Source organism: Chiloscyllium punctatum, chromosome 5 (genome assembly GCF_047496795.1).
Source record: "Chiloscyllium punctatum isolate Juve2018m chromosome 5, sChiPun1.3, whole genome shotgun sequence".
Taxonomy (NCBI): domain Eukaryota; kingdom Metazoa; phylum Chordata; class Chondrichthyes; order Orectolobiformes; family Hemiscylliidae; genus Chiloscyllium; species Chiloscyllium punctatum.
This window is the reverse complement of record NC_092743.1, coordinates 5,120,571-5,135,889: the sequence shown is the minus strand read 5'-3', so window position 1 is coordinate 5,135,889 and position 15,319 is coordinate 5,120,571. Positions and strand designations below refer to the sequence as shown.

Genomic DNA, 15,319 nt, shown 5'->3' with positions numbered 1-15,319 from the left:
GAGATATATTTCCCTCCCCACCCATATCAGCATTCCACAGAGACCACTCCCTCTGCAACTCCTTTGTTAGATCCACTCTCCCCACCAACCCATCCTCCACTCCTGGCACCTTCCCTTGCCGCCACCCATACCAGCCCCCCACCACCCCCCCCCCCCTCCCTCACCTCTGTCCAAGGCCCCAAAGGATCCTTCATCATCCAGCAGAGATTTTCCTGCACAACCAAACACCTCATCTACTGTCTCCGTTGCTTTCAATGTGGTCTCCTCTATATTGGGGAGACATGACGCCAACTCAAAGAATGCTTCAGGGAACAGCCCTGGGACACATGCACCAAACAACCCCACCACCCTGTGGCCATACACTTCAACTCCCCCTCCCACTCCGCCAAGGTCATGCAAGTCCTGGGTCACCTCCACCACCAAATCCTAGCCACTCGACGCCTGGAGGAAGAGCACTCATCTTTCACCTTGGAACCCTCCAACCATAGAGGATCAATTTGGATTTCACCAGTTTCCTCATTTTCCCTTCCCCCACTTCACCCCAGATCCAACCCTCCAACTTGGCACCACCCTCTCGAACTGTCACACCTGTCCATCTTGCTTCCCATCTATTCACTTCACCCTCCACTCTAACCTATTACCATCAGCCCTCAAGCTGCAACTAACTATCGCCTTCCCAGATACCTTACACTCAGCCCCACCCCAGCCTCAATTTATCTTTCAGCCTCCTTCACCGTGCCCCCCACATTCCTGATGAAGAGCTTATGCCTGAAACATCGATTCTCCTGCTCCTCAGAGAATGCCTTTCCCACTGTGCTTTTCCAGTGCCACACTTTTCAACACTGAAGAGGACTGTCACACATCAGATTAGATGGCAGTCATCTCCATCAGATGTCTCATATGCAAACAATGTCTGCCACTTTTTAAATTCACTCGTGGGATGTGTGCATCACTGGTTAGCCAGCATTTATTGCTCAAAGTACTGTAACTTTATTTGGTAAGGTAGGCAGGGTGGCATGGGGGTGGGATTGCCTTATTAGTAAAATGTGAAATTAAATCAATAGTAAGAAACTAAGTAGGGTCAGATGGCATAGAATCTGTCTGGGTGGAATTGAGGAACTGCAAAGATAAAAAAAAAAACCATAGTCGGAGGTATGTACAGGCCTCCAAACAGTAGTTAGGAAATACACCAGGAGATAGACAAGACATGTAGGAAATGCAAAGTTACAGTGATCATGGGGGATTTCAATATGCAGATAGACTTTGAAAATCAGCTTAGTAATGGAATGCGAAAAAAGGAAATTGTGAAATGTCTCCCAGATGGCTTTTTGGAGCAGCTTATGGCGGGGCCCACGAGGGAACAAGCAATACTGGATTTAGTGTTGTGCAATGAGGCAGACTTGATACGGGGGCTTAAGGTGAAGGAACTCTTCAGAGGCAGTGATCATAATATGATTGAATTTACTATGCAATTTGAGAAGGAGAAGATAGAATCAACGATAACAGTGTTACAGCTGAATAAAAGAAACTACGGAGGCATGAGAGAGGAGCTGGGTAGAATTGACTGGCAGAGGAGCCTAGCAGGAAAGACAGTGGAACAGCAATGGCAGGAGTTTCTGGGAGTAATTCAGGAGACACTGCAGAGATTTATCATTGTACAAGGAGGATGAGGCAACTATGGCTGACTAGGGACATCAGCAAAAGCAAAAGAGAAAGCATATAATGTGAAGGGCAGTGGGAAACCAGAGGATTAGGAAGCTTACAAAGATCAACAGAAGGTAACAAAAAAAAAGAAATAAGGAGCAAAAAGATTAAATATGAGGGTAAGCTATCCACCAATATAAAGGAAGACTGTAAGAGTTTCTTGAGATATATAAAGGGCAAAAGAGAGGCGAAAGTGGACATTGAGCTGCTGGAAAATGATGCTGGAGCGATAGTAAAGGGGAACAAAGAAATGGCTGAGGAACTGAGTAATTACTTTGCATCAGTCTTCACAGTGGAAGACACGAGTAATAGCCCAAAAATTTAACAGAGTGAGGGAGCAGAGCTGAGTATGGTAGCCATCACCAAGGGGAACTGAAAAACTGAATGGCCTGAAGATGAATAAATCACCTCGACCAGATAGACTACAGCCCAAAGTTCTAAGGGAGATAGCTGAAGAGATAGTGGAGGAAATAGTGGTGATCTTTTAAGAATTGCTAGAATCCGGGAAGGTCCCAGAAGACTGGAAAATCGCTAACATGACACCTCTGTTTAAAAAGGAAGTAAGGCAAAAGACGGAAAATTACAGACTGATTAGTCTTGGTCATGGGTAAGATCCTGGAATCCATTGTCAAGGATAAGATTTCTGAATATTTGGAAGTATGGTAACAAGCAAAAAGGCAAAGTCAGCATGGTTTCATCAGGGGAGGTCACGCCTGACAAATCTGCTACAACTCTTTGAGGAAGTAACGAGCAGGTTAGACCGAGGAGAGCCAATGGATGTTATCCATTTGGGCTTCAAGAAGGCCTTTGACAATGTGCCACAGGATGCTGCTGAATAAGGTAAGAGCCCATGGTATTAGAGGCAAGGTGATAGCATGGATAGAAGCTTGGCTGTCTGTCAGAAAGCAGAGAGTGGGTATAAAGGGGTCCTTCTCAGGATAGTAATCGAGGTCTCCATTCTGGGAAAAAGTTCCTTGCTATCCACCCTGTCTACACTTCTCATGATTTTGTGGGCCTCAATCAGGTCCCCCCTCAACCTCCTTCTTTCCAATGAAAATAATCCTAATCTACTCAACTTCTCCTCATAGTTAGCACCCTCCATACTAGGCAACATCCTGGTGAATCTCCTCTGCACCCTCTCCAAAGCATCCACATCCTTTTGGTAATGTGGTGACCAGGACCAGTATTCCAAATGTGGCCAAACCAAAATCCCATACAACTGTAACATGACCTGCCAACTGTTGTACTCAATACCCTGTTCGATGAAGGAAAGTATGGCGTGTGCTTTCTTGACCACTTTACTGACTTGCATCGCTACCCTCAGGGAACAATGGACCTGAACACCCAGGTCTCTCTGTATATCAATTTTCCCCAGGACTTTTCCATTTACTTTATAGTTCACACTGGAATTGCATCTTTCAAAATGCATCACCTCGCATTTGTCCAGATTGAGCTCCCTCTCCAATTTCTCTGCCCAACTTCTCCAATCTATCTATATTCTGCTGTATTATCTGACAGTCCCCTTCATTATCTGCTACTCCACCAATCTTAGTGTCATCTGCAAACTTGCTAATGAGGTAACCTACACCATTTATGTTTATCACAAATGACAATCGTCCCAGCATGGATCCCTTTGGGACAGCACTGGTCACAGGTCTCCATTTTGAGAAGCTCCCTTCCACTACTACTCTCTGTCTCTTGTTGCCCAACCAGTTCTCTCTCCATCTAGCTAGAACACCCTGGACCCCATGCGACTTCTTCTTCATCAGCCTACCATGGGAACCTTATCAAAAGCCTTACTAAAGTTCATGTATATGACATCTACATCCCTTCCCTCATCAATCAACTTTGTCACATCTTCAAAGAATTCTATTAGGTTTGTAAGACATGACCTTCCTGCACAAAACCATTCTGCCTATCACTGATAAGCGTATTTTCTTTCAAATGGGTATTCCAAATGACTCCATGTATATCTTTTCTCCTTTGTCCTTTCTCTCAATACCCTCTTTCTCCTTATATAAAAGCTTTGGGGTTTTCCTTAACCATACTCACTAAGGATATCTCCTGACCCCTTTTAGATCTCATAATTCCTCATTTCAGATACGTCCTATATTCCCGATATTCTTCCAAAGCTTTGTCTTGTCTTCAGTCGCCTGGAATTTATGTACACATCCTTTTTCTAGTCTCACGATTTCACTTATCATTCATGCTTCCCTAATTCTGCCATTTCTATCCTTCATTTTCACAGGAACATATCTCTCCTGAACTCTAATCAACCTCTCTTAAAAGCCTCCCACATATCAAAGGTGGATTTCCCTTCAAACAGCTGCTCCAATCTATATTCCACAGGTCCTGCTGAATTTTGATATAGATTAGATTAGATTTCTTACAGTGGGGAAACAGGCCCTTCGGCCCAACAAGTCCACACCGACCCTCCGAACAGCAACCCACCCAGACCCATTCCCCTACATTTACCCCTTCACCTAACACTACAGGCAATTTAGCATGGCTAATTCACCTAACCTGCACATCTTTGGACTGTGGGAGGAAACCAGAGCACCCGGAGGAAACCCACGCAGACACAGGGAGAATGTGCAAACTCCATACGGACAGTTGCCCGAGGCGTGAATTGAACCTAGGTCTCTGGCGCTGTGAGGCAGCAGTGCTAACCACTGTGCCACTGTGCCGCCCACAAGTTAGCCTTCATCCAATTTAGCACTCTTCCTTTGTCCATGAGTATTCTAAAACTTATGGAATTGTGATCACTATTCCCAAAGTAATCCCTCACTGCAACTTCAACCACCAAGCCGGGCCCATTTGCCAACATCAGGTTCAGTATGGCTCCTTCCTGAGTTGGGCTACTTACATACTGCTCTAGAAGACCTTCCTGGATGCTCCTTACAAATTCTGCTCCATCCAGACCTCTAACATTAAGCGAATCCCATCAATACAGAGTCACCTTGATTATCCGAATACCAATTATCCGAAAATCGGATTACTCGAAGGTGATCTTGATGCCCCGACAGAAACATTACAATAAAGACATGTTTCCAACACTGATCACATCTTTTATTTAGTGATTAAACAGGCACCGTCTCCAAATGACTGATCTCCTGCCCTCTCTCTCTCCCCTACACTTTCCCTGAAGTTCTACAGAGAGGTGTACCTAACCTCACTTCCCCAGATAATCTCTCCAACATTGTCCTGTACAGCTTAAACATGGAACCTATCAAAAGGTTGCAGCAAAACATTGTGTGTGTGGCTGTGTGTGCTATTTGGAGACTCACTCCACAAAGACAGCAGCAGTAGCAGCAGCAGCTTGTTATTGGTGTCCAGTCGGGCTGCCCCGGAGAGAGGGTGGTGGCAGGGGCGGAGTTGAACGGGGTTGGGGGTTGGGGGCGATGTTGGACGGTTTTGGGGGTTGGGGTGTGGGCGGGGGGCAGAGTTGGACACGGTTGGGGGCGGGCAGGGGAGGAGTTGGATTGGGTTGGGGGCAGTATTGGATGGTTTTGGGGGTTGGGGTGCGGGCAGGGAGTGGAGTTGAATGGGGTTGGGGTTTGGGGGCGGTGTTGGACGGTGTTGGGGGTTGGGGAGCGGGTGGGGGGTGGAGTTGGACAGGGCTGGGGTGGGCAGGGGCGGAGTTGGATGGGGTTGGGGCGGAGTTGGACAGGGTTGGGAGCGGAGTTGGACAGGGTTGGGGCAGGTGGTGGGCGGAGTTGGATGGGATTGGGGTGGGCAGGGGCGGAGTTGGATGGGGTTGGGGGTAGTGTCAGACAGTTTTGGGGATTGGGGGAATGGCTGCGGTGTTGGATGGAATTGGGGGCGGTGTTGGACAGTTTTGGGGGTTGGGGCAGGCAGAGGGAGTTGGACGGGGTTGGGCGAGTGGGCAGGGGACAGTGTTGGATGGGGTTGGGGGGTGGAGGTGGAGCTGGACATGGTTGGGGCGGAGGATGGAGTTGGGCAATGTTTGGGGGCAGGGCGGTGTTGGATGGTGTTGGGGATTGGGGGACAGGTAGAGGGCGGAGTTGGATGGGGTTGGGGGCAGGCAGAGGGTGGAGTTGGAGAGGGTTGCGGGGGCGGAGGGTGGAGTTGGATGGGTTTGGGGGGGTGAGGGTGGATTTGGGGGTGGGGCCTCACACGCTGTGTGCTGCTTCAGTCTCCTGAACATGGAGCAGATTTTTTAAAATGCCTGAGGAAAGGCATTTAATCGAATCACCGAATAAACGATGATCCGAACGAAATAGTGCCCGCCCATCTTGTTCGGAGAATCGAGGTTCCCCTGTATTGGGAAAATCAAAATCTCCTATCACCACCACCCTGTTGCTCCTACATCTTTCTGTGATCCCACTACGTATATGTACCTCTCTCTCATGTTCACTGTTGGGAGGCCTATAGTACAATCCCAGCATTGTTACCACACCCTTCGTATTTCTAAGCTTTGCCCGTATTGCCTCAGTGCTCAAGTCTTCCATAGTGCCCTCCTTCAGCACAGTGGTGATAGCCTCTCTGACCAGTAATGCAACTCCTCCACTCCTTTTACCTCCCTCTCTATCCCGCCTGAAGCATCAATATCCTGGGATATTTAGTTGCCAATCATGTCCTTCCCTCAACCAAGTCTCAGTAAGAGCAATAACATTATACTCCCAGGTACTAATCCAGGCCTTGAGTTCATCTGCCTTAACTACTACACTTCTTGCATGAAAACAAATGGACCTCAGACCACCAGTCCCTCTGCCTTTATTCTCCACTCCCTGCCTACTCTTCCCCTTCGTCACGCTGATTTCACAATCTAGCTCCTTACAGGCTTTAGTTACTGCCTCCTTACTGTCCACTAACCTCCTCATTTGGTTCCCATCTCCCTGCCACATTAGTTTAGACCCTCCCCAACAGCATTAGCAAAAGCACCCCCAAGGACATTGGTTCCAGTCTGGCCCAGTTGAAGACCATCTCATTTGTAGTTGTCCCACCTCCCCCAGAACTGATCCCAATGTCCCAAAAACCTGAACCCCTCCCTCCTGCACCATCTCTCAAGCCATGCATTCATCCTGAATATTCTATCATTCCCAGTCTGACTAGCACACGGCACGAGTAGCAATCCTAAGATTACTACCTCTGAGATCCTACTTTTTAAACTTGGTTTCTAACTCCCTAAAGTCTTCGTGTAGGACCTCATCCCATTTTTTTACCGATATCATTGGTACCTATGTACACCAAGACAACTGGATGGTCACCCTCTCCGTGGAGAATTTTCTGCAGCGGATCTGGGACATCCCTGACCTGTGCACCTGGGAGGCAACTTACCATTCAGGAGTCTCGTTTCCGACCACAGAACCACCTATCTACTCCCCTTACAATTGAATCCCCTATGACTATAGCCCTTCCACTCTGTTTCCTGCCCTTCTGTACAGCAGAGCCAGTCATGGTGCCATGAACCTGGCTATTGTTGCCTTCCCCTGGTGAGCCATCTCCTTAACAGTACAAAACAGTCCACCTATTTTGGAGGGAGATGACCACAGGGGACACCTGCAGTGCATTCCTGCTTTTTCTCTGCCTTTTGGTCACCTATTCCCTTTCTCCCTCAGCAATCCTAATCTGCGGTGTGACCAACGTGTTACACGTGCTATTCACAACCCAACTCAGCATTACATATGCTCCAAAGTGAGTCCATCTGCAGCTCCAGAGCTGTCATTCAGTCTAACAAGAGCTGCAATTGGACACACTTCCTGCACATGAAGGAGCCAGGGACATCAACTGTGTCCCTGAGCTCCCACATTGACCAAGGGGAGCATAACACAGGTAAATATGTATATATATATTTATATTTTCCTTGTAGATGACCTTGATATATTAATGATTTGGACAAAGGAACTGAGGACATTTTTGCCAAAATGCAGATGGTACAACGACAGGCGGAGGACAAGTAATGTCGAGGAAGCAGGGAGCTTGCAGAAGGACTTGGACAGGCTAGGAGAGTGGGCAAAGAAACGACAGATGGAATACAATGTGGGAAAGTGTGAGGTTGTGTACTTTGGTGGGAAAACGAGGCATAGACAATTTTCTACATCTGTAGTTCTGTAGTTTTTTGAAGTTAAGAAAAACCCTTGAGGGCAAGAATGCTTCTGCACCAAATAGTTTCATAGCATAGAGTATCTACATATGTTAATGTAAAATAACTTGGCCTCCCACTTAGTCAGTGTCAAGTTCTCTCGGGCCAGTCTGCCTCATTATAATACAGCCTTAGCTTCATCAGCATCATAAAACATAGAACAGTAAAGCACAGGAACAGGGCCTTCAGCCCACCATGTCTATGCCAACCATGATTCCAAACTAATTCCATCTGCCTGCACATGGTCTGTACCTCAGCCTACATATGTGGCTGCCTAAACTTTCCTCTTAAACTTTGCTATTGCTCCTACCACCTCCCCTGACAGTTCATTCCAGACACCTACCACTTTCTGTATAAAATTCTTTCCTCACACATTTTAAAATCTTCCCCATCTCCCTTGAAACCTACATGCTCTATTATCACTATCCCTTACTCAAAGTTCCTCTGCCTCCGTCGCATCTGCTCTCAGGAGGACCAATTCCACCATAGAACATCTCAGATGGCCTCCTCCTTCAAGGACCACAATTTCCCCTCCCACATGGCCAACTATGCTGTCCAGTGTACCTCCTCCACTTCCCGTACCTCTGCCCTTGAACCCCACCCCTCCAACTGCAACAAGGACAGAAACCGTCAGTCCTCACCTTCCACCCCACCAACCTCTAGATACAATGCATTTCCGCCACCTACAAACAGACTCCAACACCGGGGATTTTTTCCCTCCCCACCCCTATGGAGGTTCCGCAGAGACCATTTCCCCCACAACTCCCTTGTTAGGTCCACAGTCCTCACCAACCAACTTCCGGCACCTTTCCCTGCCACTGCAAAAAGTGCCAAAACTACACCCCTCACCTCCGTCCAAGGCCCCAAAGGATCCTTCCACACACATGTCATCTACTGTGTCCATTGCTCTCGATGTGATCTGCTGTACATCGGGGAGACAGGACGCCAATTTGCGGTACGTTTCAGAAATCATCTCTGGGATACACGCACTAACCAACCCCACCACCCTGTGGCTGACCACATCAACTCCACCTCCCATTCCGCCAAGGACATGCAAGTCCTTGGCCTCGTCCATTGCCAAACTCCAACCACCCAACGTCTAGAGGAAGAAAGCCTCATCTTCCACCTTGGGACCCTCCAACCACATGGGATTAATGTCGATTTCACCAGTTTCCTCATTTCCCCTCCCCCCACCTTATCCCAGATCCAACTTTCCAACTCGGCTCCACCCTCCTTGAACTGTCCTACCTGTCCATCTTCCTTCCCACCTATCCACTCCACCCTTCTCCCTGACCTATCACCTTCACCCCCACTTTCATCTAGCTATTCCATTTCCACCTACCTTCTCCCCAGCCCCTCCTCCCTCCCTCCCATTTATCTCTCAGCCCCCTTGGGCCACCCCCTCTGTCCTGATGAAGAGCTCATGCCTGAAACATTGATTCTCCTGCTCCTTGGATGCCGCCTGAGCTGCTGTGCTTTATCAGCACCACACTCTCAACTCTGATCTCCAGCATCTGCACTCCTCATTTTCTCCCATCAATCTCTGCTGTCCTGTAAATGGCAGGCTCTTTGTTTGAAACGCTGCAATATTTAAGGTGACCCACAGTGCTCTTAGGTAGGGGAATTCCAGGATATTGATCCCATGAAAATGAAGGAAAGGGGATTTGCCCCAAGTTCAGAGAGTGGTGACTTGTTTCACCTTAATATTTGGACTTACCTTGACAACCAAAATAGTGTCTCTCTTCTAAAGCATAGTGTCCTTCCTTGCACCAATCACAAAGCTCATCACATACATTAGATTTACAGTAGCAATGGCCATCATCCTGAAACATTAAAGTCATAGGTAAAAATCAAAACAAAACCTCCCTGTGCAAAAGCAGATGCTGGTCATTGTTTTGCAAATCCTGCAATTTCTTCTGTATGCTCACCTGATTGCATTCTCCAATCCCACTAATTGTGCCAATCACATTACAGCGACATTCTGCAATATCAAAAATATTGCTAGGATCAGCTTATTTCAGATCTACATCAGTTCCCAGTTAGAAATGATAACATAATGTAGAAGAATGATACAATTCGGGGTGAGGCTATTTGGCCCATTGCTCCAGTGAGCTTTGAAAGAGCTGTCCGGTTCACCCAATCTGAGAGGAGAAATTCCTCCTCATCTCAGTCCTAAATTGGCACCTATTTCATTCTTAGTTCCATAAGAAGTATCAATGAGTATTATTCCACATCAATCAAATTGAAAGTACTGATATCAATTAATGATCATTGAAATGTATCAGGTATAATTATTGCTAAACATCTCACAAGTGCAGAGCCAGTGCACCATACAATGAATAAATTCATAAGGTCCAAACCTTTTCAACTACGTAAGGAAGACAAAACTTACTTACCAATGCAACCATCAGGATTCTCCTCAGCCAGGTTCCAGTAGAGTGACTTACACTGATCACATTTTGATCCCTTGACATTTGCCAGGCACTGACAGGACCCCTGTTAAACAGGAAGGTCACAGAAAACATACAAAAGCTAGAAAGTAGTTTGTAAACCAGTCTGCTATGTTGCACTTGAAATAATGGGTGCAGTCCTTGTCACACTTTAGACTGCTGTTAGTTATTTACATTTTCCCAAGATGGAGCTGTGGCCTAATCTATTAAAATAATATACGGCACACCCACTTCCTTCCAATTTGAATTCACAAATTTAGTATCTTGGTATAAATTGGAGGATTTCCAACTCTGATTGAGTATACTTCTGGAGCTTTCATCTAAGGGCATCCTGCCTCGATGCTGTTGTTGGTCAATTGACTCACCCACACGTGCACTGCCTGGCCTTCCCACGGCCAATTACCATGTATTACTCGATTGGCTGATTCTGGACAGTTTTCCTATGTTGATATTTTCATAAATTGAAAACAAAACTGTTCAGTCCAAACAGAAATGCAGAATATTTCTTGAATAATGTGAGGTGTGAATGTCAGGGTGTTCAGAATGATCTTGGTGTCCTTGACCCAGAGTCAGTAAATGTTACCAAGTAGCTGTAGCAAGCAATCAGAAAAGCAAATGGTATGTTGGCATTCATTTCAAGGAGATTTGGGTACAGGAGTAAAGATGTCTTGCTGTAGTTGAATGGAGATTTGGTAAGACCTCATCTGGAGTGAGTCTTGGTCTCCTTATTCAAGGAAGAAGATACTTGGCACATAGAGAGTGTAACAAAGGTTCACCAGATTAATCCCTCACAGTGGGCTGAAGAGGAAACTGGGTCTCACAGCATATGACAAGGTGGATATAGATAGAATGGCTCCTCTGGCTGGTGACGCCAAAACCAGGAGATATAATCTCAGAATAAGGGGCCAGCTTTTTAAGACTGAGATGAGGAGGAATTTCTGCATTCGGCAGGGGTGGGGTGAATCTTTGAAATTATATAGCTTTGAAGAGGCTGGATAAGCTCAGGTTGTTTTCTTTGAAACACAGAAGGTCGAGGGGATAGCTGATAGAGGTGCTACGAAAAGCATGGACAGAGTGAATTGAAAGCAGCTGCTTCCCCTTAGTTGATAGGCCAATAACAAGGGGTCATAATTTTAAGGTGAAAGGCAGGAGATTTAGAGGTTTATTTGAGGAAATATTTATTAACTCACAAGGTGGTGGAGGTCTGGAATGCACTGTCTAGGAGGGTAGTTGAGGCGAGTAACCTTGCTTTAAAAACGACTGAGATGAATTAAGAGTCAAGACTTTGGGCCTAGAAGCGAGATGAGTGTAGATTGGGTACAGATTTGGTCACCACACCTGAGACAAGGAGAGAAATTGAGAAAGAGTGTCCCTCATTACAACCTCAGCCAGTGCAGGAAATGAATTTGTGATGTTGGTGTAACTCTGTATTATAAACCAGCCAACTGGGCTAGCTGACCCCTCAACCTAAGAAGGCTATGAAAACTCAATGATTGAGCAGGTTCAAGATAGAATTCGATAAGTTTCAAGAGACTAGTGATATTAATGGATATGGAGATAAGAACAAGAACAAAGAAAATTTACAGCCCAGGAATAGGCCTTTTGGCCCTCCAAGCCTGAGCCAAAAAGGCGAGTAAAGCAAGGTTACTCGCCACAACTACCTTCCTAGGCAGTGCATTCCAGACCTCCACCACCTTGTGGATTAATAAACATTTCCTCAAATAAACCTCTAAATCTCCTGCCTTTCACCTTAAAATCTACTGTCTAAACCTGTCGCCCAATTCCTAAGCATCTGTATCCCTCTGCTCCCCACCTACTCATACATCTGTCCAGACGCATCTTAAATGAATCCACCGTTCTTGCCTCTACCACCTCTGCTGGCAACACGTGTAAAATACTTGCCACATGTATCCCCCTTAAACTTTTCACCTCTCACCTTGAAAGCGTGACCTTTCATTGAATCCTTCACCCTGGGAAAAAGCTTATCTCTATCTACCTTGTTTATACCCTTCATGACTTTGTAGACCTCGATCAGATAGTGCTAGACAATGGCATTCAGGAGATTTTGTGGCAAAATCCTGAATTCCCTCCATAATGGCATTGTGGGTCAACCCACAGCAGGTGGAATGCAGTGGTTCAAGAAGGCAGCTCACCCTGACCTTCTCAAGGGCAACTCAGGATGGGTGAGAAGTACTGGCCAACCTGCGACACCCAAAACCCTCAAAATGAATTTTAAAAATGAGATGACTAGCAATCATCTAGAACGTCAGGGCTGTTTTGATAAGCCAAATAACTTGCTTCTGTTCCTATTCCTAACTGCTCTTGAGCTGGGTGGTTTATTAAACCATTTCAAAGGGCAGTTTAGAGTCAAGCATATTGCTGTGGATCTGAAGTCACATATGGGGTTATATTTCCTTCCCAAAATGCACTGATGAACCTGATGGGTGTTTAATGATAACTGGTGATAGTTTCATGGTTACCTTGGTCTTAAATCTAGATCTCATTATTAATTGAATCTAAATTCCATTAACCATTGTAGTGGGATTTGATCTCACATCCCAGAACATGAGCTTAAATTTATTCAGATTACTAAATTAGTGAGGTTTATCTACACCACAGACTGCCCCTACAATGATATCAAGTTTGCACTAGTATAGAGTATCAGCATACTGGATTAGTGGTGCTGGAAGAGCACAGCAGTTCAGGCAGCATCCAACGAGCAGCGAAATCGACGTTTCGGGCAAAAGCCCTTCATCAGGAGTATCAGCAGTCACAATATAGAAGAGCCTCACTTGTAACACACCAGCCAGAATTTCCTGGGCTGTATGAGCTCATGGACTGTAAATGGAAAAATCCATTCAGTGGAAGTGTGTCATTTCTGAGAGCTTTGAGCACATGATTAGCCAAGATTGCATTAAATGGCGGTACAGACTGAAAAAGGAGCATTTGCTTTACCTCCGCTCCTAATTTTTATGAGCTCCTCCAATGAGAGCCATACATGTTTGCACCTGGAGTGTTTGCTGGGGCAGCTCACTCACATATGCAGAATGCCCATGCAATGCCAGGAGGGTAATGGTCCCTTAATTGGTAGAGTTCTTCACGTTGATTATTTCCTGATGTAGGATTAGATGCTGCCACATTCCTTTCAAAGAGATGAGCTCTTTCAGCAGTGATCAGCTTTTCGGCTTTTAACCTCCCTCAGCATTTCTTGTCTCACTAACTCAAACAAAACTTGATTGATGAGGCAGATAGCTGGCTGTTCCCACAAAATATCGAGACAGGTAAAAAGTTGGCATTTGAACAGCTTTAATTAGTTTTAACATGAGTTTGGAACAGGTTTCATGCCTTCATCATGTCCAGTGTTATGAACGAAGGCAGGAAGTTGTCATGCATGATGTCAGTGGCATTTTCTTTGATTGTCTGCCTTCATTGAGACCCAATCCTGGCCCCTGGACTGTGCCAGTGAGTGTTGTAACAGCAAACAGATAACGTAACTTACAATTTAAATGCCTGTGTTAATAATATTCAGACTCTTGCCACCATACAGAAGTCTGCTGTTGCTTTTATAATCACAACTGCTTACTTGAAAATGTATTTGTCTGAATCATTACGAATATAGTCTTATGCAGTTGAACCTGAGCCACTCAGAAACCAGGGACGTGGAAGATCCTTGGAAGCTGTAACCATTGGCAACAGTCCATTAGTTCTCAGTCTAGGGCAGGTCTCTTGCAGCAATCCAACTCACATGTTTGCCAAAAATACATTTCATTCTCATGTAGTTTAACTTCAAAAACACAACAAATACTTACAGACTGGGATGAAGGATCATGAGTCACTGTGCCAGCTGAATTGCAGTCAGTAACTGTAAAGAATACCACGTATTAGGTACAGAAAGGTTCAAAGTTATTACATTTCTCATACCACATGTTAAATATCACATCGAATCTCTCGCTCTACAGTCAAACTGACATAATAGAAACAGAAAATAGCTGCAGAAGTGGCCATTTGGCCCATCAGGCCTGTTCCACCCTTCAATATGATCATGATAAAGGTGTTGAGTCTTTATCTCAACACCATATTATTTTTGTATAATGGTAATTACATTTTTGAAACAACAGTCACATGATAGAAACATGCAGATCAAAACAAGGCCATTCAACATCTCAGGCCCATACGGTCATTCAATTACATCTTAGTTCTTCTGTATCTGATGTCCAGTTACCTGCTTGGTTTTGTGACATTTACCCAAAAAAACCGATCAATCTCAATTTAGAAACATTCAGATAACATAGAAACATAGAAGCAGGAGTAGGCCATTCAGCACTTCAAGCCTGCTTCACCATTAAATATGGTCATGGCTGATCATCCAATTCAGTCCCCTGTTCCCACTTTCTCCCCAAAGCCTTTGATCCCTTTAGCCCTACGAAGTATTGGTGATGTTAGCGACTGCGGTGAAATTAGAGTTTGTGGTGATGTTAGCGTTCATGGTGATGTTAGTGATGGTGCTGATGTTAATAGCTTTGAAGATCTGGTCTTGGTTGTGATGTTTGTGTTGGTAGTGATGTAAGTGATGGTAGTGATATTTGTACTGAACAAATCAGATCACAGATTGAGTACTAGTTTGATAGATCAGCATTTCTATTTTTATATTATTTAATGTGACCGTCTTTCACTGAAACATACACACTCAAGACCTCAAATTTTATTTTAATCAAAGGTCATTTGATTCAGTCCTTTGTTCCTGCTTACGCCTCATATCTTTGATGTCTTTAGGTCTAAGAACTATATCTTAATTCCCTGGATATATTCCATGTTTTGGCCTCAGTTGCTTCTGTGGCGAAGAATTCCACAGGCTCACCATTCTCTGGGTGAAGAAATTTCTCTTCATCTCAGTCCTAAATGATTTACTCCATATCTTTAGAGTGATCACTGGTTCTGCACTGTCCAGTCTTTGGGAATACCCCTTCTGTGGTTACCCTGTCTAGCTTGTTAGAATTTTATAAGTTTCTAAGAGAGTCTTCTTCATTCTTCTGAACTCCAGTGAATACAATCCTAATTG

At 45.2% G+C, this 15,319-nt stretch overlaps 1 protein-coding gene across 2 annotated transcripts in view; it reads right to left on the bottom strand.

Annotated features, from left to right (window-relative positions):
- The window catches only part of LOC140476847 (laminin subunit alpha-3-like), a 364,783-nt gene that overhangs the window by 211,719 nt on the left and 137,745 nt on the right, over positions 1–15,319 (bottom strand). For both annotated transcript variants that reach the window (XM_072569677.1, XM_072569678.1), the window contains exons 17-20: positions 14,070–14,122; positions 10,207–10,306; positions 9,739–9,791; positions 9,528–9,633 (exon numbers count right to left, since the gene is read on the bottom strand). In XM_072569677.1, coding sequence (XP_072425778.1) covers positions 9,528–9,633; positions 9,739–9,791; positions 10,207–10,306; positions 14,070–14,122 — 312 coding nt within the window. The remainder of the gene's footprint in view (positions 1–9,527; positions 9,634–9,738; positions 9,792–10,206; positions 10,307–14,069; positions 14,123–15,319) is intronic.